The sequence below is a fragment of the Phascolarctos cinereus genome, unplaced genomic scaffold (genome assembly GCF_003287225.1).
Source record: "Phascolarctos cinereus isolate Bilbo 61053 unplaced genomic scaffold, phaCin_HiC Scaffold_1;HRSCAF=81, whole genome shotgun sequence".
In the NCBI taxonomy this organism is placed as follows: domain Eukaryota; kingdom Metazoa; phylum Chordata; class Mammalia; order Diprotodontia; family Phascolarctidae; genus Phascolarctos; species Phascolarctos cinereus.
This window is the reverse complement of record NW_027555514.1, coordinates 283,613,224-283,640,486: the sequence shown is the minus strand read 5'-3', so window position 1 is coordinate 283,640,486 and position 27,263 is coordinate 283,613,224. Positions and strand designations below refer to the sequence as shown.

The 27,263-nt window shown below is 49.6% G+C and overlaps 1 protein-coding gene across 1 annotated transcript in view; it reads right to left on the bottom strand.

Annotated features, from left to right (window-relative positions):
* Positions 1–13,854: 13,854 nt before the first annotated feature.
* Positions 13,855–27,263, bottom strand: part of FAM83F (family with sequence similarity 83 member F) — a 37,477-nt gene continuing 24,068 nt past the window's right edge. The window contains 5 exon segments of the mRNA XM_020982670.2: positions 13,855–14,343; positions 23,178–23,213; positions 23,216–23,874; positions 24,018–24,142; positions 25,002–25,169. Of these exon segments, the coding sequence (XP_020838329.1) occupies positions 14,294–14,343; positions 23,178–23,213; positions 23,216–23,874; positions 24,018–24,142; positions 25,002–25,169 (1,038 nt within the window). The 3' untranslated portion in view covers positions 13,855–14,293.

Below are 27,263 nucleotides of genomic sequence, written 5' to 3'. Positions count from 1 at the left end.
TACATTCTCTCCTGCTTTGCCGTTTCTGACATTCCCATCTCCTCGTTTTCCTCCCACTTGTCTGACCACTCCTCCTGTCTCCTTTGTTGGATCGTCCCCTGCCTCTCATTCTCAAAGCGGAAATGTCTCCCAGGGCTTTGTCCCAGGCCCTTCCCTCCCTCTCGGATCTGATCCATTGTACTCAGTGACCGTCTCTGCCCAGATAAACTCCTCAATCTGTTGATCTAGCCTTAATATTTCAGCTGCTCCCCAGTCCTGCACTGCCTGCTGCATACATTCTCCCCGATATCCCACTGACATCTCAACTCGGCACACCCAAAATGGAACTTGCCATCTTCCCACCACACCCAATCCCACCCTTCATCGAAACCTCTCCATTTCAGTTGAGGGTCCTGCTGTCTTTTCAGTCACTGAGGTTGCCGTCATCCCTGGCTCTTCTCTCATCATAATCCCCCAAGTCTTGTCAGTGGTACCTCTGGCTTATCTCTCACTTCCATCCCCTTTTCTCCATTCACAACACAGGCCCCTACATCCAAGCCCTCATCACCTATTGCCTTGGATTGTTGCAGGAGCTTCACAATTGGACATCTCTCTTCCAGTCTCTCCCCTCTCCAATCTCCACTGCAAACAGCCATCGATATAATCTTCCTAAAATGCAGGTTTGACTTGGTTACTCTTGTGCTCTGAAACCCTCACTGGCTCCCTAGAGAAAACTCTAGCATAAAAAACACAAACGCTAGGCTTACCACAATCTGGCTACTACCAAAAGGGCATCCTGGTTATCCCTGAATTTGATGTCTCGTCTCCTACCTCCGTACATTTGTGTAAGCTGTCTACCATGCGTGACATATGTTCCTTTGTTTGTTTAAATCTCTGGCTCTCTGTCTGAATCCTTGACTTCCTTCAAAGCTCGGTTCAGAGGTCACGCCCATCATAATATCATCAGTGGTCCATGAGAGTTGAATTGAATTTGTTGAAAATAATCTAGTTACAATCCTTCCCATACACCGAGCTGCTCTCCACAGCCTTCTCCAAATATGCAGGCTTATGACCCTGGACGTTTTAGTTTTACCCAGATCATCACCTCAAAAGACCCTCAATGGCCAAAACCATTGATCTGGGTTTACGGTCATTAGATGCCATTATTATCCTTCTACCAGATAATGCCCCCAAATCCAATCATGAGTTGGGGGTAAGGAGGGGAGAGAGAAATCAATGTGTTACAATGACCCACACCTCTATAGGCAATGATTTAATATGTTGATTTAATATAGTGATTTAAATTTAGAGCTAAGAGGGGGTCACAGAGCACATCTGGTCCACCCACCTTACTTAACAGATGGGTAAACTGAGGCCCAGAGAGTTTCAGTAACTTGCCCACGGTCATACAGGTGATAAACATCAAAGACTGGATTCGCACCCAGGTTCTCTGGCTCCAGACCTTCTCATTGTACCATGCTCCCTCTCTGCTACTAGAGTGCAGTGTCTCAAATTCCCATTTATTTAGTGGAGCATTCTCATTCCCCCTCCTCCACCCCTTTTACAAAGCAAGACCCGAACAATGATGGAATTTTCAAAGAATATCTCAGCAGACAAATCCAGGCTCAGTTGAACAGGATAATCAGCCTGGCAAGGCAAATTACTGCTTTGGGTGTCAGCATGGCTAGGACTAGATGACCTCGAAAAAGCCTTTCCAATTCTAAGAGTCTGTAACTGCCACCTAACAGTCTTCAGAACTTCAGAATGCTGAAATAGGAGATAGTTTTGCCTTGGACAGCCATCACTCTGCTGCAATAAAGTGAACCGTTAAACCCCACCAAGGCGTCCCAGCTTTGACCTTACCCAGACTAGGTTCAGTCCTAGGAAAATGTAACCTGTAGAAAGAAGGGTCGGTATATGTACAAAAATATAGCAGCAGTTTTTGGGTGGCAACAAATTGGAAACTGAGGGAATGCCCATCAGTTGGGGGATGGCTAAACAAGTTGTGGTATATGAATGGAATGGAATACTATTGTGCTATAAGAAATGATGAGCAGGCAGACTTCAGAAAAACCTAGAAAGACTTGTATGGTCTGATGCTGAGTGAAGGGAGCAGAACCAGGAGAATGTTGTACACAGTAACAGCGATTTTGTAATTGTGAATTACTTAACTATTCTCAGCAAAACAATGATCCGAGACAATTCTGAAGGACTTATGATGAAAAAATGCTATCCATCCCCAGAGAAGGAATTGATGTCTGAACAGATTGAAGCATACTTTTTAAACTTTATTTTTCTTGGGTTTTTATTTTGATCTGTTTTTTTTTTTACAGCATGACTAATATGGAAATATGTTTTGCATGTATAAACCCATGTCAAATTGCTTATCTTCTCAGTGATGGGTGTGGGGAGAGAGGGAGAAAAAATCAATCTTAAAAACAAATGTTGAAAATTGTTTTTACATATGATTGGGGGAAAATGAAATATTGAATAAAAAGAAAGTGGACCTACAAAAAATAAAATAAAAAGAGAGCTCAGGCTTCCCCCCCTCATTATCTCTGGCTCTTCTTGCCCTTCCCACCTTCCTGATCCCTGGGGAAAATAGTTTGCAGCTTAGGTATGACATGTCTGGAGTCTTCCCAAAAGGGATTGCAAAGGCTTCTTCTGGAAAGGTACACTATGCACCAGGTTAATCAGACATGGGACACCTATTTATTTCCTCCATACATAATTCATTTCAGGGGAAGTGGGTAGATGGGAACTAGCCTCTGGTTACACATGCATGCACTTTTATTAAATTTCTGAAGCCCTTACTCCGTCCCCCATAGAAGCATACTCTAATGGGACCACCCTCCTACACTTAGATGATAGGAATTAGCATCATGAGACAGGTTAATGTTCATTTTGACTTGGTCTTCTCTAGGATATTATGGACAAAGTGCCCGACTCTTCCCGTTCTCTTCCAACTTTTCTTTCCCTTTCCTGACTTTTAGCTCTTCTGCTTTCAGCAGGGCTTTGTTCTTCCCTCTTCACTGATGAAGAACCGGAAGACGTGGCTTGTAGTCCTGGTTATGCCACCGACTGACCGGACTCCTGACTGAGGTAAGTCATGGTCAGTTCTTGGGGATGCAGAGCCTTGCACAAAGGGGGAGATGACAATTGACCACGGCAGCCTGGTAGAGTGTGGAGAAGGCCGGATTTGGAGTCAGATCCCAGCTCTGCCACTCACTGTCCGTGTGACCTCGGGCCCGTAGGTCTCCTCTGAGATCTGGGCTTCTGAGGGGACTCTGGGATCTCTCCCAGTTCTGAGTCTGTGAATCTGAGACCTGGTCTTGGCAACGACGGGGAGCTCTTTGTCACTGATTTTAGTAATTGGAAGAATCAGGGAAAAGCTTCTTCCAGGAGGTGGCATGTGAGCAGAGTGCTGAAGGAAGCCAGGGGTTCCAAGAGCTGGGAGTGATGTGGGAAAGCATTCCAGGCATGGGGCCCACCTGATGCAAAGCCGTGGAGGTGGGAGATGAATGTTGTGAGGGTAAACACCATGGAACCTAGGTTAGCAGGCATGGATGTGTGCATGTGAGAGGAAGTCACCACGAAAGGCTCCTTTGAGAAGGCATCTGTCATGACTTTGGAGTCTCACAACGGCCCTGTCTGTGAGGAAGATCATTGCAGGACCAGAGATTTAGAGCTGGCTGGTACGTGCTGTGAGTTGTACCTGACTCCATGACAGTTCACAAAGCATTTCTTTGTAAGCTGTCACTTTTAATTTTCATTTTGAGTTAGCCATTACTGGAAGGCAATGCATCATAGTAGGGGGGAAAAAATCACACCTGGAGTCAGGAGATCTGTATTTTCACCTGGACTCTGCTACTTATTAGCTGGGGGACTTTGGACAGATCATTTCTGGGCCTCAGTTTCCTCATGTGTGAAATGGAGATAAAGATAGTTGCACTCCCTATCTCACAGAGCTATGAGGATGAGATAACGCACGTAAAGTCAACATTAAGGTGTTTTATACACATGTAGTAGTACTAGTGCCACTAAAAGATACGATGTCCATTTTGGACAGCTGAATCCCAAACTATTTAAACAAGTAGTCAGCAGTGAAAGAAGGGAAATGGACATCAGAAAGGATACTGACATGGATTGCAATCATTTTATACGTTTTTACCTGTGATTGGGGGAAATGAAATACTAAATAAAAAGAAAGCGGACCTACAAAAAAAAATAAAAAGAGGGATCAGGCTTTTTTCCCCTCATTATCTCTGGCTCTTCTTGCCCTCCCCCGCCCCAATCCTTGGGGAAAATAGTTTGCAGTTTAGGTATGACATGCCTGGAGTCTTCCCAAAAGGGATTGCAAAGGATTCTTCTGGAAAGATACACTATGCACCAGGTTCAGTCATTTTATCTGCCATAAAGCTAATGCCGCCAACAAGGAGGCCAGCAGAATCCAGAAAGCACTGTGGTCAGACCACAGACCTGTGATCCGATCATCACACAGTGGGACCACCTTCTCATGTGCACCTCATCCTGCCCCTACATGCTTCTAATTCCTTCTGTTTGGTCTCTGTATTAGGAAAGCTTTCTACGCCTCCTGTTGCTGAGGTTGCAATTCTTATGTTCTTCTGGTCTTCCATTAGACTGGAAGCTCCTCGAGGGCAGGGACTGGCTTTTTTGCCTTTCTTCATATTCCCAGAGCTTGACATAGTGCCTGGCACACAGTAGGTGCTTACTGAATACTTATTGACTTATTGATTGATATTTTAAAACGAATGAATGTGGATAGCTAGGTAGCGCAGTAGATAGAGTACCGGTCCTGGAGTCAGGAGGACCTGAGTTCAAATCCGGCCTCAGACCCTTAATACTCACTAGCTGTGTGACCCTGGGCAAATCACTTAACCCCATTGCCTAACAAAAACCTAAAAAATAAAAAAAAAATTTAAAAATGAATGAGCATGTAACATTTATTCAGCACCTTTCCATTTGAAAAAACACTTTATAAACATCTTATTTTATCTTAACAATCCTAGGAGGTAGATGCTATTATTTACCCTACAGATGAGGAAACTGAGGCAGGCAGAAATTAAATGACTTGCCCAAGGTCATTCAGGAAGTATCTTAGGCCAGATTTGAACTCAAGTCTGCCTGACTCCAGGCCCAGCACGTAATACACGCTGTGCCACTTTTATCTCATTCTCATATTATTTTTATTATTATTGATATGAAGCTGTGATTTCCTTGGTGTAGGAAGTACCTTGAGAGGAAAATCCCTGTACTAGCTGCTCCGCAGCTTCTGTAATCTTAGAGAGAGTTGCCTGGGGGCCAGAGAGTTTGAGTGGTTTCACTAGAGTCACCCAGCAGGTGTGTGTCAGAGGCAGAACTTGGACCAGGATCTTTCTGGCTCTGAAGCTGCTCCCTCTCCCTGAACCTCCCTGTCTCTTTATTAAGCATTACTCATAATAACACCAGTTTATATTGGTAAAGATTCCTGTGACAAGACTGGAAGGTCAGTGCTAACCACAGCTGCCTGTCAAGTCCTTGGGCAAGAAATGAGTGTTTACTGGAGGAGTGGTGCCCGGAGCTGGGCCGTGAATTAGCCCCCAAGGAGCGTCCACTCTTGTTCGCTGTCAGGGCCCACCCCCCTAGAATCTGGGGCCTCTGTGGGGCCAGACTTCAGGAACTTGGAAATCTTTTTCCTGTTAAGGCTATTTGGTGGGATTCGTGTGGGCACCGACTCATGTAATAGGGCCTGTGGAGGAGGAGGGACACTGGCTGGGAAAGCTGGCCGGGGAATAGCCTGAAATAAAACAGGTGTGTGTATATCAGCCCACGTGTCATTAACACCTGCTCTGACTTTCTAGGAGTGTGGAAAAGTTGGTAAGCAGAGCAAAGCTTTGGTGTTGTGACAGAGAGACCTCAATCATTAATGACAAGCTGCATTTCTGTAGGGCTTTTAGGGGGAAGGGAAGGGAATGAGTATTTCCATAGCACTTGCTATGTGCCAGGCACTGTGCTAAGTGCTTACAAATAGTATCTCATTTGATCCTCACAACAGCCTTGCGAGGCACTCTTATCCACCCCATTTTACTTTTGAAGAAACTGAGGCAGGCTGAGGTTAAGTGACCTGCCTGGGGTCACACAGCTAGGAAGTGTCTGAGGCCAGATTTGAACTCAGGTTTTCCTGAATCCAAATCTGGTGCTCTATCTTCTGCACCACCTGGCTGCCTCATTACATGTTCTATAGATCTCCTTTCATCCTCCTCAGAAACCTTTGGGGCAAGTACTCTTTACTCTCCCCTGTTTACAGATGAGGAACTCATCCTCAGTCCTTCATCCTGCATCCCACCTGGGGATAAGCCTCTCTGGGTTTAGCTGGGCTGGTCCTTGAACTGCAAACATAGAGTTTATCTGTAGGCCTCCACCACAGCCCTGTCAGCTCGTGAGGACCTGACCAAGCCAATGGGTTCCATCGGCACAGGCCTCTGGAGTCCAAGGTCACTCCACAGTGAGATAAGGTACGGGGAGAAGGATTCTGGGGAGAGCTATGCACATAAATGTATGTAGACACAAATATGTACATTATATTGTATTCCAAAAGCCTCAGTGTTGCCTTAATCTTTTACTAGCTTAAATTTCTAATCACTTAGATACGTCTGATATAGGAAGCATATACATACCAGATGACACTGCTTTTAGGGCCCAATCACAGAAAAAGGCAGTTGTCATGAAGCGACATAAAAAGCAAATACAGTCTTATGGATATTAGTTTCTGCTACAAAAACGGTAGCATCATTATCTCAAAATTCATACCACCTCGTTTGGTTGAGAATTTAAGCTCCTTCCAAGTTAAAAACCAGAGACACAATATTCACTTATTTATGGTCAGTTCATAATGAGTATCACCCACTGCCCAGAGCTCCCTGGGAATAGTCCAACCCAGGGGTCTGTCGACAAGGCCTTTGACATCAACACTGATCCCTCTGTGGTGGGCTGGCTCCCACAAGTTCTGAAGTCGGTGGGGATATAGATGAAGGGACAGGCCCACCAGGGAAGTTCTTAGGAATATGCAAAGAAGTGGGAAACCTATCTCTGGGGAACACACTACTTCTGGATCCCCAGGAGGCTTCGGATGGTGGTAAAGAGCAACTTGACTCCCACATTTAGTGTGAGGCAGCACTGCAGAGAGCTGGCCTCAGAATCAGGAATACCTTGGAAGACCTGGGTTCAAGTCCTGTGTCTGACACGTGCTGGCTGTGTGACCTTGGACAAAGTAGATGACTTCTCTGAGCACCAGTTCCATTACTTGTAAAATGAGAGGGTTGGAGTGGGGCTCTCGAAGGTCCTTTCCACTTTGTGACCCTTAGTTGCGGAGGAGGCACCGGTCAGTGTTGGAGAAACTGCCTCCTTGAGAGTCCGCTTACCACTGGAATCACAGGTCCATTAGGAAGGAAGACAATGTATGTGGTATTCCCACATATCTGCCTCAGTATGTGTGTATGTTATATGTGTAATGAATGTGACAGATATTATACTATAACATCATAGAACTAACGAAGACCCAAAGAATACTCTGCATCTGGAGGATTCTCATGTGGCATTGGGGGTACCTCCAGGTGCTCCATAATAACTCACATTTCTAAGACATGTTAGGGTTCACAAAGCACATTTCTGACAGCTATCCTGTGAATTAGCTAGTGCCAGTGTTCTTATCCTCACTTTCTAGATTTGGAAAGGGGAAAGAAGTGCAAAAGAGGTGAAATGACTTACTTAGTCTCATTAACATAACTAGTAAGAGTCATAGCCAGGACTTGAAATAAGTCTTCTGACCCCAAGACTGGTGTTCTTTCCATGATTCCAAGATGGGTAGATGGATGATGGATAGATGATAGATAAATCATGGGTGGATGATGGATGGATGGATGGATGAATGAATGATTGTGGAGAGATAGATGGATGATGGGTAGATAGATGGATGAATAATGGATTATGGAGAGATAGATGGATAGATGATGGGTGGATGGATGAATAATGGCTAGATGAATAAATGATGGATGGATAGATGATGAATGATAGATGGATGATGGATGGATGGATGGATGATAGATGACTAGATAAATGGTGGGTGGATGGATGAATAAAGTTTGATTATGGAGAGATAGATGGATAGATGATGGGTGGATGGATGAATAATAGATTAATAAATGATGAATGGATAGATGACGAATGATGGATGGATGATAGATGGCTAGATAGATGATGGGTGGATGGATAGATGAATAAAGTTTGATTATGGAGAGATGGGTGGATAGATGATGGGTGGATGGATGAATAATAGATAGATGAATAAATGATGAATGGATAGATGATGAATGGTGGATGGATGGATGGATGGATGGATGGTGATAGATGGCTAAATAGATGATGGGTGGATGGATAGATGAATAAAGTTTAATTATGGAGAGATGGATGGATAGATGGGTGGATGGATGAATAATAGATTAATAAATGATGAATGGATGATGAATGATAGATGAATGAATGATAGATGGCTAGATAGATGATGGGTGAGTGGGTGGGTGAATAAAGTTTGATTATGGAGCGATGGATGGATAGATGGTGGGTGGATGGATGAATAATGGCTAGATGAATAAATGATGGATGGCTGATGCCTGGATGAATGAATATGGGTGGATGGATGATTACTGGTTGGATAGATAATAGATAGATGAATAAATGATGGATGATAGATAACAGATGAATGATGGGTGGATGAATGGATGATGGGTGGAGGGATGAAAAAGCATTCATTAAGCATTGACTTTGTGCCCAACACTGTGCTAAGTGCTGTTGGGCTCAGGATTCTAGACTCTTCTCAGAGTTTAAGGGAATGTGGCACGTGCCACCCCCGGCTCTCCCTTAGGGTGCACTGCTGTTTCAGATACCCATGATTACTATGTGTAAAAAGATAGTATGTGCACACATATACATATATCTTTCCCTTAGACCTGTGATTACATTGGTGTAGAGAAAATAATGAAGAAACTTCTTATACCAGGGGTGGGGAATCTACGGCCTCAAGGCCACATGTGACCCTCTAGGTCCTCAAGCGTGGTCCTTTGACTGAATCCAAACTTCACAAAACAAATCCTCTTAATAAAAGGATTTGTTCTGTAAAACTTGGACTCAGTCAAAGGGCCACACCCGAGGACCTAGAAGGCCACATGTGGCCTCGAGGCCAAAGGTTCCCCAGCTCTGCCCTATATCACTGTAGATTGGCAACTGGCCTGCAGTTCATAGCCTTAGAGACTTGTCTGGGATGCTGAGAGATTGTCTCACAGCTAGTGTGTGTCAGGGGGAGGATTTGAATCCAGATCTCTCCACTGGTCCAGGTGGCTCCTCCCCTTCTTCCATATATGCACAGCCCTCCATATTTTAATAGACATACGAGAAATTTGACAGTAGCCTTCTCTGACTGGTTGGTACATTTTTATTACCTCATCTAATTTAAACAAGTTCATGCGAAACAACAGAAGAAGCAAATAAGAATTATCTGTGATTTCCACAAAGCTCTGATTATCATGTACCTGTGGCCTGGGAACTGGAGAGGGGGCCCTGAGGAGCTCCTGGAACCTCTCCCCACGAGCACACTGGTAGGAAGACTTAGCTGAAAGTCGGCTATGAAGACAAGAGCTTAGCCCTGCAGGGAGGAGGGCTGGGCTGATAGGAGGAAGTATGAGGAGGGGGCAGAGGGCCCAGGCGTGCGCGTGTGTGTGTGTGTGTGTGTGTGTGTGTGTGTGTGTGTGTGTGTGTGTGTATGTGTGTGCGCGTGCGTGCGTGTGCACATTCACACAGTCGTGACCAGTGAGGAGACGGCTCAGAGGGGAGCAGGGCCTCCATGCAGGCTCTCTGTACCTTGTCTGAGGAAGGTGAAGGTGAGTTGGGCTCCAAGGCCCACAGGGCTCTTTCTGCAACAGCGTCCTTCAAAGTCTGGTGTCTCGAATGAATTCCCAGGCAGGGTAATTAAAGGCAGTGGGATGCACTGGAAAGAAAGCTGGCTTCTGATCTGCCATTTAGTATCTATGTGACCCTGGACAAGTCACTTCCCCATTCTAGAATTAATTTCTCATTCATTTAAAAAAACAATTATTTTTTAAAAATGTATTTTTATTGATGCCTTTTGGTTGTTCTTGGTTTTTTTTTTTTACTTCACATTCATTTCCCTCCCCGCTTCCTGTCATCAAGCTTTCCCTTTTAACAAAGATTTAGAAAAGAAAAATTACCCCCAAACCCCACAGTTCTGCAAAAGCAGTACATTAACAATGTGTGTGCAACACTTCACATCCTTAGTTCCCCATCTTTGCACTCATTTTCAGCTGAATTCAATAAGTATTTATATCTGCAAGGAAAGAGGTAGGTGCCCTAGGGAGGGAGGGCAGTCCTTGGAATAAGAAAGGCCTGGGCCTAAGTCCTCAGATGGACACATAAGCCGCGTGGCTGTGGGCCAGGCCTGTAACCTGTCAGGGGCCCTGACCACCCTCTAGGCCTCTCAGTGGCAGAGAATGGCTCGTCTGGAGACATGGGCCAAGTGTCCAGGCTCCTAGGTTCTCCTTGACAAGAAAATCACAGGTTTGGAGAGACAGAGATATAGACACACACATACATACACACAGATGTATGTGTATGTATGCAGGATATATTTGTGTATATATAAACATATATAGACATACATGTCTACATGTGTTCCATATAAATCACAGTATGCATGTGTATATAAATGAATACACACATGGAACAGGCCTAGGGATGTGTGTATAGGAGAGGCAGATGAGGCCCCATCCTGAGTTCCTCTTCCCTTTATTATATCCTCTCTCCCCCAGTTCCCTTAGCTTCCCCAGGTCACCACACTCAGCACACTACCATCTTTTGCCCGTCTTTCCTCCTGCAGACCTTCCTTCTCCTGGACCACCTCTCTTCAGGACTCTGCTAGGTGCCTAGCTGATCTGAGATACAAATTCCAGCCGTGGGGTCAATACTACTCCCCCTTAGGAAGAGTTACCTTTCCCTTTTTTTAGGGTTTAGGTAAATACCCGTGCACACACGTTAGGCCAACAAGTGGGAATAGCTTCCATAGCGTTAAAGGATCACACCATGGCAAGGCCATGACTGCTGTCCTCTGCTGATGGTCAGCCCCCTCTGCCCTCACGGGGCAACACCTTAGACCTTCCTGTGGGGTCCTCCTCAATGACTCACTAACCCCAAGAGACAAGTCAAGCCCAGGGAAGGTGGCGCTGGGCCCCACCCTGAGGCCTCCTAGACCTTCAGGACAAATCTCCACCTTTCTGGGCCACTGCATCATTTCCAGACTCTCTCTAAGCCTCCCTCTTTCTCCCTCTTGTCACCCCCCTCCAACTTACTCGATTTGAAGATGCGCAGCCTGCTGTCCCCACTTCAGGTCAGGCTTCTCTACTCACCTCTGAGGATCTGGCTTCCGACCTCAATTTGACACCTCTCCCACCCAACACCCTCCCCCAAAGCTGTCCCACTTGTATTTCCCAAAGAGATAAACAAGGCTAAAAGTATGCTGTACATGAGCAACTGAGGCAAGCCTGGTGGTCTCCTTGTCATGTAGGAGATGCCCTCATTTTGTGCATAAGGAGACTAAGGTGTAGTGACTTGCCCAAGGTCACACAGGTAGTAAACATCGAAGGCAGGATTCAAACACAGGTCCTCTGACTCTGAGCCATACCAGAGGCCACTGTACCAGGGTATGCCCATGAAGGTGCCGTTCTTACCTCTGTTCTCTTTGGCTCTAGCTCTTTATTACTCCCTTGGAGACCAGGGACTTCCTGACTTCCATCGTCTGACATTTTGATAAATCTGGAGACTACCAGAAGTGACAATCATCTAATTCACCCCCAGCCCCCATTTTACAGATGAAGAAACTGAGGACCCCAAGGCGGGGAGGGAGGCAGCGACAAAGTTTGCTCATTGAAAGTGACAGAGCACATTAACGTCTGAAGCCATCCTAGGACTCTGGTCTCCTGACTCAGTTCAGAGCCACGTGGCTGATTTTCTAGAGCGAGTAGAAGTGGCTCGTAAGGCCACGTGTAGGGGCATGAGGCAGGCATGATGCCTTTGCTTCATGGGCCGAGCAGCTATGGCCTCATGGCTTTTAACTAGAGGGAAAGAAGAACTCATGTTTCTGTAGAGATGGAGTGGAAACGCAGCCAGTCTAAGCTACAGATTTCTCCGCTGTCTAGGAGCCAAATCTCTCTTGTGTTCCCTGGGGCCCTTGTTTCATCTTAACACCAGACAGACAGACAGACACACACACACACACACACACGCGCGCACACACACACACACACACACACACACACACACACACACACACACACACAGAGCCTGGCAGCACTCCACTGGCCCAGACTGCTTTGGAGACCATCTCAGCCTGAGTTCCATTTTTTGAATACAGCTCCAGAGACAAGATTGGAACCCGGGTATCTTTGGCTCCGAGGATGATCCACTCTCCATGACGCCCCTCTGCTCCAAGGCCTCAACTCCATTCCACACACGTGTATTAAGAAGGCGCTGCACTAGCTGGGCACACATATGCAAAACCAAAATAGCCCCGACCCCAAGAAGCTTGGCAGGGAAGGGGAGAGAGCGCGAGCGAAGGGTGGCCCCTAATCTTGAGCCTATCTAGGTGACCAGGGGCAGCCATCAAACGTTGGTCTCATCTGTAAGATGGGCTGACACATGCACTCCCTACCTGAGGATCACAGACTGAGAGCTGGGAGGGCCCTCAGACGTCACCAGGCCAACCTCCTTTGATAGATGAAGAAACTGAGGCAGATTTAGCCACCAGAGCTCACCCAAGTGCTGGCAGCAGAGGGGGAATTCAGACACGTGAACTCAGACTCTCAGACCCAGTGCTCTTCTCCCCACCTCCTTTGGGTCCTGGACCCCCGGGCACCCGGTCTGCCCAGAGATTCCTTCTCAGAATCACGTTTTTAAATGCATTAAAAAATCCATAGGATGACAAAGGACACCAATTATGCTGAAATCTACTGATCAAAATATTTAAAAAACAAGTTCAGAGACCCCAGATTGAGAGCAATGTGAGCTCTTACCCCTTTGTGCCTGTTCAGGACTTTAGCCCCTCAGTCCCCCTGCCTCCAACCCCACTGGGAACCTCCTTCCTTGGCTAGAAAATGGAGAGGTTGGAAGAGGGAGAAGGGCCCCAATGTCTGCTCCAGTTTCTGAATCCTGAGATCCAATGATCCAAAAGAGGTGGTAATAGAAGGTGCTTGGAGGGGAGGGGCATGAGACTTCAGTCTGGCCCTCATTTTCCAGGCAGAGGCCCCCAGGGGCTCCCCCACGGCACTGGGCCCCCTCTCTCTAGGAAGCCTACAAACACCCCTTCCCCTGGCTGTGCTAGGCCAGCCAGGTGAAACCCATCTGCTTCCTCAGCTGGATTTTTGGAAATAATCTTGGTGGTATAGAAATTCAACATTTCTCCATGAACTGAGGACTAGAAACCGGTAACCCTGATGAGGGTACCTTTCTCCTTCACCCCTGCTTCTCCCCTCAGAGGCGCCTAAGTCTGCCCTGCCCTCTGTAACATCCATTTCTAGCTTACCCTTTTATACCTCTGGGGAAGGGGGACTCCCTTCCTCCCAAGGCGACCCATTCCACTTCACCTTCCCAGACACCAAGCCTGAATCTCCCTGTCTGTACCATGCGCCCACTGCTTCTCCAAGGTCGAGCAGATGAGTCTGACCTCTCTACCACAGCATAGTCCTTCCAGCACCACGAGTTTCGACCTCCCAATTCCCCTCCCGCCCCCACTCGCCTCCTCTCCTTGAGATGACGTGACACTTACTCTGTTGTTCCTGCTTTCCTGGTTTAAGTCCCTCCTGATTCCTGGCAGGCCCCAAGGGCCCAGAATCACCAGCAACAAGCAGAAAAGGGGGGAAAAAAGACAACAGCTAAGCCTGGTAGGATTCCTTGGTTCCCATCAAGTTGAGGCACAAAGGTAGGGGTGTCCCTCCCCACTCCCACTAAATGTAAACATGGAGCTGATTTCTTCCAGCACAGCTGGGGAACTGACTTTGTCCAGGACTTGTGGCCAGCATTCAGGAGGCCAGCCAAGACAGAGGACGGAGGCCCAGCAGGCTGCTGACCGGAGGGAAAGGGCCAGCTCCCCAGGGGTCCGTCCAGGAGCCTTTTTCAAGGCAGTTGTTGGGGGGTTAGGAGCATGAGAAGTCTTGGGCCACATGTGGGTCTTGGCCAATGCTGGCGGTGGCCAGACTCATGAAATCACACATTTGTTTTGCTTGGTGGGACTAAGGCTTGCTCTTCCTGCAAGGAGGGAGACAAAGAATGACATTGATTAGAATAGGAGCTCCCTGAGGGCAAGGACTGTTTGAAACTTTTCTTTGCACCCCCAGCACTTATCAGAGTGCCAAGCACACAGTAGGCACTTAATAAATGCTTTTGGATAGATTCACGAGAACCCCAGTTGTGAATTCTCTTTTCCTCGCTCTCCAGTTAACTTGGCAGCCTCCTGCCGGGCTTAAAAAATGTTATTGATGACCTTTTATTTTTTACATCACCTTCATTTGCAAACATATCCCTCCCTGCTTGTCTATCTAGCCGCCTGTTACTTCTACCAAAGATTTTTAAAAGACGAAAAAAGAGCAGTTCAGTAAACCTTGTCTAATAGGACACGATATACCATACTCATGCCCTTCTGTAAAGAAAACCCTCAAAGAGTGATTCTCAAACTGTTTTTATCTTGTTTATCTGTCTTTTATACTCTTAAAAATTAAGAATATTCACCACCCAAGAGCTTTGGTTTACATGGGTTCCATCTAAATTTATGGTATTAAACGTTAAAACATCTTAGTATTATTATGAAAAGTTTTAACCTTGGGAAAGTCCTAAAAGTATCTTGGGCAAGGGTGGGGAACCTGAGGCCTTAAGGCCACATGTGGCCTTCTAGGTCCTTAAGTGTGGCCTTTTGACTGAATCCTAAAGGGTTTGTTCTGTAAAATTTGGATTCAGCCAAAAGGCCACATTTAAGGACCTAGAAAGCCACATGTGGCCTTAAGGCCGGAGGTTCCCCACTCCTGGTGTTGGGGGACCTCTCAATTCCTCCAGACCATACTTTGAGTCCTGACATTCTTAACCTAGGACAGATTTCAGGGGATTCTGTAAATGTGGATGGAAAAAAAAATTACATCTTTATTTTCACAACCTTTTCATTGAAATTATTTAAAAACATGATTCTGAGAAAAGGTCCACTAGCTTCATGAGACTGTGAAAAGGGGCACAACAGAAGGTTAGGAATTTATGCTCTAGAGACTTCTGAATCCCCACAACTCAGAAACCCCGCAATGGCCCACTTTGGGAAAAGAAGGAAGACGATCCTTCCTCAGAGGATCTGGCCAGACCCAGCCCTTGGAGACCTCTGAGGTGAGCAGGGCCACGTTCTGACCTTCAGCAGTGTAGAGGACAAGGCCACCCACCCACAGCCCAGCACGTGGTTTCTACAGTATGCTTCTTGTGTCTGCAGGCCCCAGCTAGATCGAGGCCCTCCAGGAGCCCCAGCGTCTGCATCTCAGAGCTTCCACGTCCCACCCAAACCCTCCACGTGGATCCATCCCCTTTTAAGTGTGCACTGTGCCCAGAAGTCCCTGACCACCTACTCAGAAAATGTGGCCAGTAACCTCTGTGATGGCATGCTGGGTAATTAGGGCATTGTGTCAATAACAATTATGAGAAATAGCACTGGGTCTGGAGTCAGAAAGACCTGAGCTCAAACCCAGTCTCAGCCACTTCCTAGCTGTGTGGCCCAGGCAGGTCACCTAACCTCTGTCTGCCTCCATTTCCTCAACTTTAAAATGGTAATGATAATAGCAGCAGCTAGCTCTCAGGGTCGTCATGAGGACCAAATCAGACATTTTTGAAGTGCTTAGCACAGTGCCTGGCGCATAGCAGGCACTTAAAACTTGCTCCCTTCCAGCCAACACTTATATTGTGGTCTGCCAAAGGGCTTTCCATGTTATCTCATTTGATACATATGAGGAAACTTAAGTGATTTGTCCAGGGTCCCATAGCTAGTAAGTATAAGGGCAGGATTCAAACCCGTATCTTCCTGTTACCACATCCTGCTCCATGTGGTGTCTCAAAGGTCAGCTGCTGTGGTTTAGTTTCCAGTCTTAGACAGTTGCCAGGGGCATCTGACCAGGGGTGAGTTGGGGTCAGAGGCAGGAGCTGAGACCAGCTGCGTGAAAGCGCCAAGCATGGGGACTCTGGGCACGCTCTGCCCCATGCCAACCATGCCTGAAGTAGCATGTACGGTGTTGCTGGCCACTGGCTGGGCCAGAGGGTGTCTGGAGTGAAGGCCCTGGGGTGGGGGGGGGCTTTGGAGGAAAGGCCGTCTGTCCACACAGGGAGAGCCGTCATGCAGGAGATCGGACACAATAAAGAGGATGACAATAATCATGCTGGTGTTTTTAAAGCACTTGAAGGTTTGCAGACACTTTACACCTGTCAAGGTGTTTAAGCCCCATAAGCAGTCTGGAAGATTAACAGGTTCCATCTGGACCCAGGCAGGGGGGTTGCTGCAGAGGCAGATTTCAAGCCAAGCTGCCCCGGAGTGGTGGGTCTGCCGACCTCCTCTGGAGGTCTTCAGGATGCGGCAGGGTGGCCCAATAGTCAGGATTGCTTTCAAGGGGATTTCCGTTAAGTGGAGCCGGCTAGATGAGGTCCGAGGGTCCCAGAAGCAGGCTCTGCACTGCAGCTGAACAGCCGAGACCCCTCCTTCCCTCTGGGCCTGGCTGGCAGGTGGCCATGCCCCACCTTCTGCCCCGGTGGGAGCCAGCCAAGGAAGGCACTGCTCCTTCTGGACTGTCACCGCTCTCAGTGGAGGATGGGGGTGGGATGTGCGCTGAACCTTTCCTCAGGTGCCTCCTCCTTGCCCTGGCTTTCTCTTCAGCTGGAGCAGGGTTTTCCCAGACGTCCCCGTCTCCCCAGCAATGAGTTGTTCATACCACCTTTCCAGCAGCTGTGAACTCAATTAAGGGGATGTCTGTCTCTCTCTTCCGGGCCATTAGCAAGAAAGATGTTAAAGCAAACAGACTCCCAGCGCTGATCCCAGCAATCCTGCGCCCCCTCCCACAAACGTATGCCTCGGAGCCGGTCCACTGTCATTCATCTTAAGCCACTGTTTATGGCCCATTAGGTCAGGGCCGCTCATTTCTTCAGAACTCCACCATCTGACAACGAAAGCCAGATGTTCTCTCTCCTGGTTCTGCCTTTGCCCCTCCCTCCCCCTCCAGATTATTCAGGACTTCCCGATGGTGGTCCTCAGGAGTCAGGCCTGGCCTGGCTTGTCTCCCAGCCTTTCACAGGCAGACGCAGCTGGACACTTGCTCTCTCTCCCACTGAGACGGCCCAGCCCTGCTCCGTCCCTCAGGCTGGGGGCCTCCGGGTTGGGTGATTGAATCCTACCTCTCTCCAAGGCCCAGGCTGCTGCAGTTGGACAGACTTCCTCTCCTCAGCGGCCCGTTTTACTTGCTAGGCCTATTAAGCAGGGGCCAAAACCCTCCTGGAGGCGGCTACATTTTGGCATCAGGGAGTGAGCCAGTTGGCTCCATGGCTTGGGAGGGGAAGCCCAGAGAAGCCAAGCCAGGGCTGTGGAGAAGCCTTCTTCCCCAAGACTTCCCATCCCCCCCTCCACCTCTCTCCTCTAAGGTATAAGGCCTGGGAAGGCCCCAGGGGGCCTTTGCCATGTATTTCTTGGCAGAGATACTGCAGTAGTTTGCCATTTCCTTCTCCAGCTCACTTTACAGATAAGGAAACTGAGGCAAAGAGTGAAGTGACTTGCCCAGGGTCACACAGCTTAAGTGTCTGAGGCTGGATTTGAACTCAGGTCTTCGTGACTCTGGGCCTGCCACTCTATCCACTATACCACCCAGCTGCCTGTATCAGTCACAAGTCCTTGTTCCCTATCCCTATGAGAACTGCACAGGGAGGCCTGGGAGGCCTTTCAAAGAAGTAGTCCTGGGTTCAAATCCTGCTTGTTGCGATGCCCCTGAGATAAAGCCTAGCTGTGGCCATGAGCAGTCACTTGAAACTGTGACTGTTTTCCACGTGACAGGCCTGCAGGCTCTCTTCATTTAACCCTTCCCAGTGTGGCACTTAAGGCCCTTCACAGTGTGGTGCCACTCCACCTTTCTAGGCTGGTCTCCTTTCCAGGAATGTGATCCCGACCCCCATCCCCCGACTGAAGCAGGGCTATTCACATGTCCTGGTTCACGCAGTGTGTGGCTCTGGTTTACACTTGTGTGACCATGGGCTTCTCTGAGACTCAGCCTCCTCATCTGTAAAATGGGGAGCTTAGACTATGGAGATCCCTTTCCAGCTCAAAATCCTACAGACCTCCCTAAGATTTGGTATCCTCATCTATACAATGGGGACAGTGTCATGTGGACTCCCCTTCCCACAGGACAGTTGTTGGAAAATGCCTTTGAAGTCCCAGTCCACTAAAGTAAATGACAGTTGGCCATGGGGTTTTGTTATCACAAACGGCTCATTTGGGATCGTGTGAGTAGCATAGACTGGCTTCTCCCAGTAGCTGGTATGGCTTAGCCCCAGGATCCCTCACCAGACCCTAGCCATGGGTCTCTCTGTCTCTAGCTCTAACCTGTCCCCCTCCACGTTGGTTCAAGGAAAGGCACAGGTCTGACCGTGCCCCTCCCAGACTGCTCCCTGACCTCATCCTGCCTCTATGGATTCATGCCAGACCCCCCCACCCCAACACACACAGGCATACGCGCACACACACGCTTTCCTGATCACGCCTCTTAGGGCTCGGTACCACTCCCACCACGAAGCTTCCCTGAACGGCTCAAAGAGTGGCCACTTCCTCTACCTGGTATCACAGACCTATTTGTAAACCTTATTGCACACCCTCCATCACCCTGGAAGCGCTCCGAGAGCAGAGGCGGTCTTGTTTTTCATCTTTGTACCCTGGGCCTGGCATCTAATAAGCGTTTGATGGATTGAACTATAAGCCCCCTGAGGGCAGGGACCCACTCGGTCTTCCATTCTTATGTCTGCCGGTGCCTCGCTGAAGACCCTGTCCACAGGAGGTGCCTGATGAGTACTTGTTAAACATCTATCAGTAGACACAGGGGAAGGCTGGGGCTCGGGCTTGGCCACTAGAGGGGAGCAGAGGGCTGCCGATGGCCTGGGCAGGCCCTCTGGTGCAGTCTCTGCCTGTGGATTGTGCCCAGGTGTGCCGGTCGCCTCTGCTCCAGCCTTTCCCAAGCCACAGCTGCATCAGTGCTTCCTGAAGCTTCCGCCCTTGGATGGGGACAATCATGGCACCTGCCTCCTGGGGCTGTTGTGATGATCGGATTCGCTGTGGGGAAGGTGCTCTGCAAACCTTAATATACCATGAGAGTGCAGGCTTTGTTACCTTTCTCATCAGGCCCATTCTAAGCGTCCAGAAAGTGGAGGAAAAACACCAAACATCCTTGCCTCGGCCTGGAGCTTGGGAGGGTGGCAGCAGGCTACAGGGGGGCAGAGCTCTGGACTTGGGCCTCAGTTTCCCCACCTGTAAAGTGATGTGGAGGGACTAGAGGGTCTTGGAGGCCCCTTCCAGCTCCAAGCTATGGTCCTAGGACCCATGTGGTAGAGCGGGGTAATCTAACTCTCTGGGCCTCAGTTTGCCCATCTGTAGAACGAGCAGGGCCAGCTTGATGTCCCCCAAGGGCCACTCTATGTCCAAGCCTAGGATTTTATTCAAAGTCAGCATGTCCGTTGTCTGGAATGAGCTAGAGCACTGTTTGGTGGCTTGGGGTGAGAGATGGTCCCAGTGTGGTCAGAGGAAGGCATGCTTCATAGGCTCCGAGATTTAGGCCTGGAAGGGGCCTCAGAAACCATCCAGTCCAGTTTCCTCATGTTTTTTTTTTTTATCAACACCCAGAGTTGGAGGGCAGAGCTAAGATGTGTTCCCCCTTCTCCAGGTCTTCTGATTTCAGTCCCTCACACTTTCTGTTCTGTGGGTGTACTGATGTGCCTGGTGGCCTTGGGGGCATGCACTCCTTGGTGAGCCCAGATCCCCGTCTTCTTTTTCCTAGTGCGGGCCTGCTTGCTGGAGCTGGCCTCTTAGTTGAATTTCACTGAGCCTGAAGCTTTTGTCTCTCAGCCACCCCCCCCCACTCCCATGGGGCCCAGGGCCCTGGATCCAGAGAGGAGTGGGGGGCTGTGGCTCAGAGATCTCCCCATGAAGTGACGTTGTAAGTTATTTAACATGGCAGAGAGAGCAAGGCATCCCTACGAGGCAGGAGGGCAGGGGCTACGCTGAGAATGGCAGACTTGGAAGGAGAAGACGGTATTAGAGCTGGGAGGGCATTTAAGGCTGATCTAGTCAGAGCCCTTCATTTTGCACATTGGGAAATTGAGGCCAAAGGGGAGAAAAAAAAGAGATTTTTCCAAGGTCACACAGCTATTAGGAGGCAGCTCGGGGCTAGGAAAAGGAAGGTCCTTGCTTCCTTACCCTGAGCCCAGCATTCTGTCTCCCTGTGACTTTTAGCCATGAGTCATTTCTTCTCCTTATCATGTAAAGAAGCTCCTCAGCCCTTCATCTGCTGCCAGCACAGCTGTGGGGGTCAGAGAGGCTGAAGCCCTTGGGTGATGGCCAGGCCATCCCTCCCCCCCCCATCTCCACTGCCCTGGGCCCTTCCTCTCCTTCCAGGATCAGCCTGGGTGCCCCCTCCTCTCAGGTCTACACAGCCATCGCTGCTGTGTCATTCAGGAGGACTCGAGGAGGCCACCAGAAACACAGGGACAGGGCAGGCCAGTGGGGCCATGGGGTTTCTATGGAGACGTCACCTGGGGGGAAGGCTGTGGAGGGGGAGGGTGGCTTCCTCTTTTCCAGCATGGGCTCTTCTCCCATTCTCCTTCCCTTCCCTGCCAGGTGTTCTCCATGGCAACCCTTCCTCTCTGGAAGAGGCACAAGGCAGTGTAGCATCTGGTTGGGGGAGGGGGGAGGTGCAAACTTGGGGTGGACCAGAGGAGAGGGAAGGGACACCAGCTCCCTCCTGCATTGGGGCACATACAGTGGAAAGAGAGGTGGATTTGGGGTCTGAGGAGCTGGCTTCAAATCCTGACTTAGTGATTCCATCTCTGGGCCTCAGTTTCCCCCTATAAAATGAGAGGGCTAGCCTGTCTGACTTTTAGGGTTCCCTCCCACCCTGACTTGCTGTCCCTGGGCCTCCCTTTCCAACTCTTTCTAAAACAAGGATTTAGACTTGACAAGCTCTTTTTAAACCTGAGCCACACGAACGTAGGGAAATCACAGTAAGCCCAGGCTGCTTGCACGCCCCAGAAGAGCAGGAGGAGAGATGTGGCCTGTTCTGAGAGGGGCCTGACAGAAGGGAGCCTCAGGAGAGCTGGCCCTCCCTGAGCCCCAGGACGCCTCCACAGTGGAGTTCCAGGACCCACATTCACCTCTCTGAGGCCCCACGTTCCATATGAGTGACAGGGGCTGCACCAGAGGACCTCTGGCCCATGCCGACTCCAGGGCCGTGAACCTAGGAGATTCTGACCTACTGGAGGAAAAGTAAAAAAAAAAAATCCTCTTTATTACATCTGGAAAAGGAAAAAAAAATCCCTCTCCATGGCTCAGGAAGAAAGACTAGGATTTAAGAACCTGGAGGAACCTGGGAGATCACCTAGTTTAGCCCTTTCTTCCTTAAAGAGGAGGTAACTGAGGGTCAGGGAGAGGAAGCCATTTGTATAGAGATACAAAGTCAGGATATGAACTCGGGTCATCTGAGCCCAAGGCCAGGGCTCCTTCTATTAATCCTAAGAAGCATGATCCCCATTTTACAAATAAGGAAACCGAATCTTGGCAAGGTGAATGGCCCTGCCCAGAGCCTCTGAGCTGAGAAGAAGCAGAGCCAGGGGCTCTCTGAAGTAGGCCAGGCATGTGCACAGCACTCCCTTGTGAACCTTTCTCTGCCTCTTCTCCATTTATGTGAATCTTTCCCTCCAGTTCCCAGGGGGAGAGTCTATTTCTGTGGCCAGGGAATAGAAGCAGCCCAGGTTATTAGCACCTTTTTCCCCTGAAAGGCGGGTCTTCTTTGCCGTGCTGAAAACTGTAAGATAAATTGGACACAATCCTGGCCTTCCAGCAGCTCTCAGGCTGAGACCCAGACAGATTCTTAGAGGACAGAAAAACCAAAATAAAAATAAAAACCACCAGAGGACAGGCACCAACCAGACCTGGGAACGGAGCCGGTTAACTATTTCCATCAGAAACAAGTGCAGCCGTCGGTCAGACAGCAGGCCAGGGCAGGAGAGGCTTGGCCAGGGCCGCCCCCTCCCCCCAGTTTGTTCCTGGGGGCAGGGATCCAGCCCAGAGCTCATCTGCTGGAAAGAGCCCCAGGCCCGAAGGCAAAACTGACAGAGCGCAAGCTCAGGAGGGCAGGGGCTGTCTCATTCCTATCTTTGTCTCTCCAGGGCCTGGCACACAGTAGGCACTTCATAAAACTGTTGATCCCTTGATCTTGCGACTTATGCAAATTTCCTTCCTGGGCCTCAGTTTCCTCATCTGTAAAATGAGGGCTGCATACCAGCAGGGTAATTGGGATCTGGGCCCAGATGGATGGATAGAGGCTAGAATGTGAAGCTGATAATGAGAGCATTGTAGACTTAGAGCTAGAAAAGCCTTTAGGAAGTCATCTAGCCCAACACCTCATTGTACAGGTGAGGCCTAGAAAGAGCAGTGACTCGTCTAAGATCACCAGGGCAGCAAGTAGCAGTGCAGACACTTGAACTCAAGTCTTACAAATTCCCCAGCCGGGTGCCCTGTGAGGAGGTGGGAGAATACCGGAGTGGCACATTCCATGCGATGCCAGCCTTGGTGAATGTGCCAAGCTGGTGTTGCTGAACTTGCCCTCCCCCCACCCCACCCCGTCTTTTGTAGTCTCTGTGATAAGGGATGGCTCCCTGGGTAGGGGAGGAGGGGGGGACCTGTCTGCAAAGGAAGGTGACGTGAAAACAAAAGATATCAATAAAAATGCCTCGCAGGGTGTGTGGCACAACTGGTACTGTGCGCCGCCCGGGGAAGGGCCAGGGAAGAGGCCAGAGGGAGGGGAGGGGAGGTGGGGTCCTACCTGAGACACTGCCGTTCCTGTGCACACTGCTGCCGGGCTTTGGGTCCCCAGTTCTATGGCCGGCCTCCTCACCACCACAAAATCCCCTTCAGAAAAGGTCTCACTGGAGAGGGAGCTGACCATGCCGTTGGTGGCGGGAGCACGCTTAGACCTCCAGCTGAACTTGCTGCCCAGGCGTCTGCCCTCCTTGCCGGCGGCCGCCGCTCCATTGGCAGCCTCGCTCTTCCCGGCTTGGACAGAAGGCTCCCCACCCTTGGGCTTTGGTTCTGCTCGTCTGCCTCCTTTCCAGGCTGCCAGTTCCTCCAGGGGTGGAGGGTCCATCACGGGTAGCACCTGGTCTAGCGTGACCAGGTCGTGGAGAAAGTCGTCGAGGCGCCAGGCAGACTCGGAGCCTTCCCCGCCTCCCTCCTCTGGTTCATCCTCGTCCCCGCCTCTGGCCTCCTGCTTCTGACGCGCCCAGCGCATCATCTCCCCAGGAGGTTGCCGGCTGCCTGCCACCAGGGCATATTTTGGGTTGATCAGTTTACGCGCCACCGTGGACGAGTATTTGAGGCCCGTCAGTCCCAGTTCTCGGTACAGATCCACCTCCTCTGAGATGGCGTAGAGTTCCCGAAACTCCACATCAAAGGGCTCCACGTGCTGCCCCGTCAACACCAGGAGAAGATTTCTGTCCACGTGGGAGGATCGCCACGTAAAGCTAGAAGGAGAAGTGACGGGGTCTTGGTCCTTTTGGCCCTGTGTGCCTCCTCCACCCTCCCCAAGCCCCAGGCTCTCCCACCTTCACGGCCCATGCTCCAAGGATGTCAGAGCCAGAAAGGAAGAGCTCAGGCTCAGCCCCACTCACCTGTAAGACCTGTCGCTACTCGGTCACCATCTACCATTAGGAACCTCGAGGACAGGGTCCCTCTGACCTTTCCTGTAGGAGTATAGAACCCAACACCAGTCACACAGCGGGTTCGGATGTTCTGGTGGGGAGAGGAGACAGGAATCAAAGTCAATCTGATCTGTCGGGCCTAGAATTGCTGTTTGCGTGTGGGAGGCCAAAATGGCAGAAAGTGGATTCCCCTGCTCTGCAGGCCCTGGGCCATGCACTGCTCAGACGGTTTGAAACACTCTCCATCCCTGCCCTCTTCTCTTATCCTCAAAAGCAGAATGGTCTCTGTGCCCAGCAGACTTATCCCTTCCAGGTAGCAGTGAGGCTGGCCCTTACTCCATACAGTGGCCACCTAGCAAAGTATCCCTCTGGAAAGGCAGATGGGGACCAGGTCATTATGTGTGGACAAAGGCCGGACCAGACTGCTCACCCAGAGCGGCTCCCCTGACTCTTCCTGAGTTTATGGCCTGGAATCATGAGGATTTGGATTCAAATTCTGCCTCAGATCCTTACTGGCTGAATTACTGGGGCAAATTGTTTAACTTCTCGGAGTCTCATTTTCTTCCTCTCTAAAATGGGAATGATCATAGTACCCAGCCTATAGGATTGCTGTGCGGGCCCAATGAGATATTGTTTCTAAAAGGCGCTGCGAACCTGAAAGGGCATTATCATTCAAAGGGCCACCTAGGACTTGGTGGTTTTCCACCATATTGGTGATGACATGAGGCTGACAAGCTCCAAGCAGGAGTTTCACTCAAGAGTGGGCTGGATCAGAACCAAGGCCCAGGGAGCCCTTCTTTCCTCCTCACTCTGGAGTGGAAGACACAGGTGGATATCTGTTATTTGCTTTGGAAGTTAAGCTCACGTCTGGGTGGGGAGCAGAAGAGGTGGGAAGAGGATATGGGGGAGTGGGCCTTTTCCCACCCTCCCCTCAGAGGTCTAGGCCATACCCGAATTCGGAAATCATTGAGCTCCAGGGTCTGGCACATCTCTAGAAAGAACTTGACGCCTGCCTCGTCCAGAATTATGTACACGGGGACCCGTCTCTTATAGGCAGCATTGACAATGTCCTGGAAGATGTCCCCATCTGTGAAAAGGTCCATAACCACCGCGATGACCTGGAAGGCGAGAACAGTAGGCTTAGCACTGCGCACCACATGTAGGAGTTGCCCAATACATACTTATTTACTGACTGACAGCGGCCTCACTGTGCCTAGACATGTCCAAACCCAGGAAGCAGGGACAGCCCAGTGTGGGGACGCAGCCTGGGCTGGGTGGAGGCTCGAAGGCAGCAGATACTACCTGTAGCTAAACCACGCTTAGAACTAGAAAGGCGTGCTTAAATAATAGCCAATCACTAACATTTCTGTGGCTTCTGAAGGTCAGTGAAGCACTTTCCAGATACTATCTCGTTTGATACGTTGGAAAGGGCTGAATTTGGACTCAGAAGATACCTTGAGTTTGAATCTCAGCCATCAATAGCTATGTGACCCTGGGCAAGTCGAATGGACCTCACCTGCAGGAGCCTCGTTCCCCCATCTGTAACGTTACTCGTAGAACCCATCTCAAATGGCCTCCGTGACCTTTAAATGGACAATGTGCATAAAAACTGCAATCATAAAACGCTTACGTATATACTGCCTCTCTCCCCCAAAGAGGGAGCCAACTTGGGCCCTGCCATTGACCAGAGCTCTGCTGCCAGGCAACATTGTTTCCCCTCTGTTCTTACTGAGTATGGTTTTCTTGGGTCGGCTCATTCCCCTGCATCAGTTCATACAAATCTTCCTGAGTAACTCGGAAGTTTTTAATGTTCCACATTTCTCATGGCTTGATTCCATTATATTCAAATACCACAAACTTCTGCCCTGTCCCTCCGATGAGTGGCATCTGCTTTGTTTCCTGAGATGTGGACCTCCTTCCCTGCCCTCCCTGCCACTCAGAACGACTTTTTAAATGTTGTACGCCTTCTGTATTTACTTTTAGGTTCCCGTGCTGCCCTCTCCAACATTCTCCACATTGCATCGTGCTTACTGTGTTGATATTTTTCTGTCTCCTTCTCTGCATCCGTTCTCTTTCAGGACAGTAGAAGGTAAGCTCTGTGAGGATAGGGACAGGTTCTTTTTTTGTCTTTGTACCCCCGGTGCCTGGCATGCTTCTGGGACCTTATCAACGTCTGGTGATTGGCTGGGCATCTTACAAGGGAGGCTTAGGGCTAAGTCTGTCCATCCCAAGATGAAATTACAGGGCAAAGAAGTGTTCACACTGACTGGGAGGCCACGAGCGGGCTCATTTTCAGATGCCATACAATTGCATGACCCTGTTAGTTTTTGATCTGCCCAAAGCTGGGCTGAGCCTCATCTTCCCCAGTGGCATCTCAGAATCACAGTCCTCGTAGGCCTCATTCTCCTGGCTTCTAGGTGTCCCACCCCACCCCATTCTCAAATCTCAGATCAAACCACTTGGCTCAAGCTCAGTCTTCTCACTCTGGCATTCTAGGTCCTTTGCAATCAATCTCATTCATTCCCTCATCCAGTCTTTCTCCAGCTGTTCTCCGTCTGCAAACCCTTCGCTTCAGCCGGGTTGGTTTCTTCCTTGGCCCTCAAACAGGGCTTACTGCGCACGCTCTTCTGTGTTTGCTATGCCTTTCTTCCTCCTCTCTATCCACTCACTCTTCTAGGCCCACCTCCATTTCTGTCAGTTTCAGAATCTAAGAAGCTCTAGACCTGGAAGGGCCCTCAGGGGTCATGTAGTCCAGCTGTCTCATTTTACAGAGGAAGAAACTGAGGCATAGAGAAAAGTGTCTAGCCTAAGGTCCCATAAGCCTCAAAGGCAGGTGGGGTTGTGCAGTCATGGAACTGGGAGAACGGAGGTCCCTGGCTCCACACTGTTGCCCTCTCTCCCTCCCAGGACCACAGGGCTTAAAGCCTGCCATGAACTGGTGAGACTCGACCAGCTGCGTCGCCACTAAATTAAACAGTCAAATAGCTCTCTGCTCATGGCACAGCAGTGACAATTACCCCGTGCTCAGACTGCATGGGTGCCATCTGACATTCAGCTCTGTTGGGTCAGGCCCGTGACAGCCAGCCCTCCTTCCGGAGCTGCCCTCTTTCATCCCTGTACAATGAGCAATCGCCCAGGACCACCACAGACTCCGCACTCTCCACGTATGCTCTGGGGAGGGGCGTGGAGATACGAACCCCGCTGCCCTACTC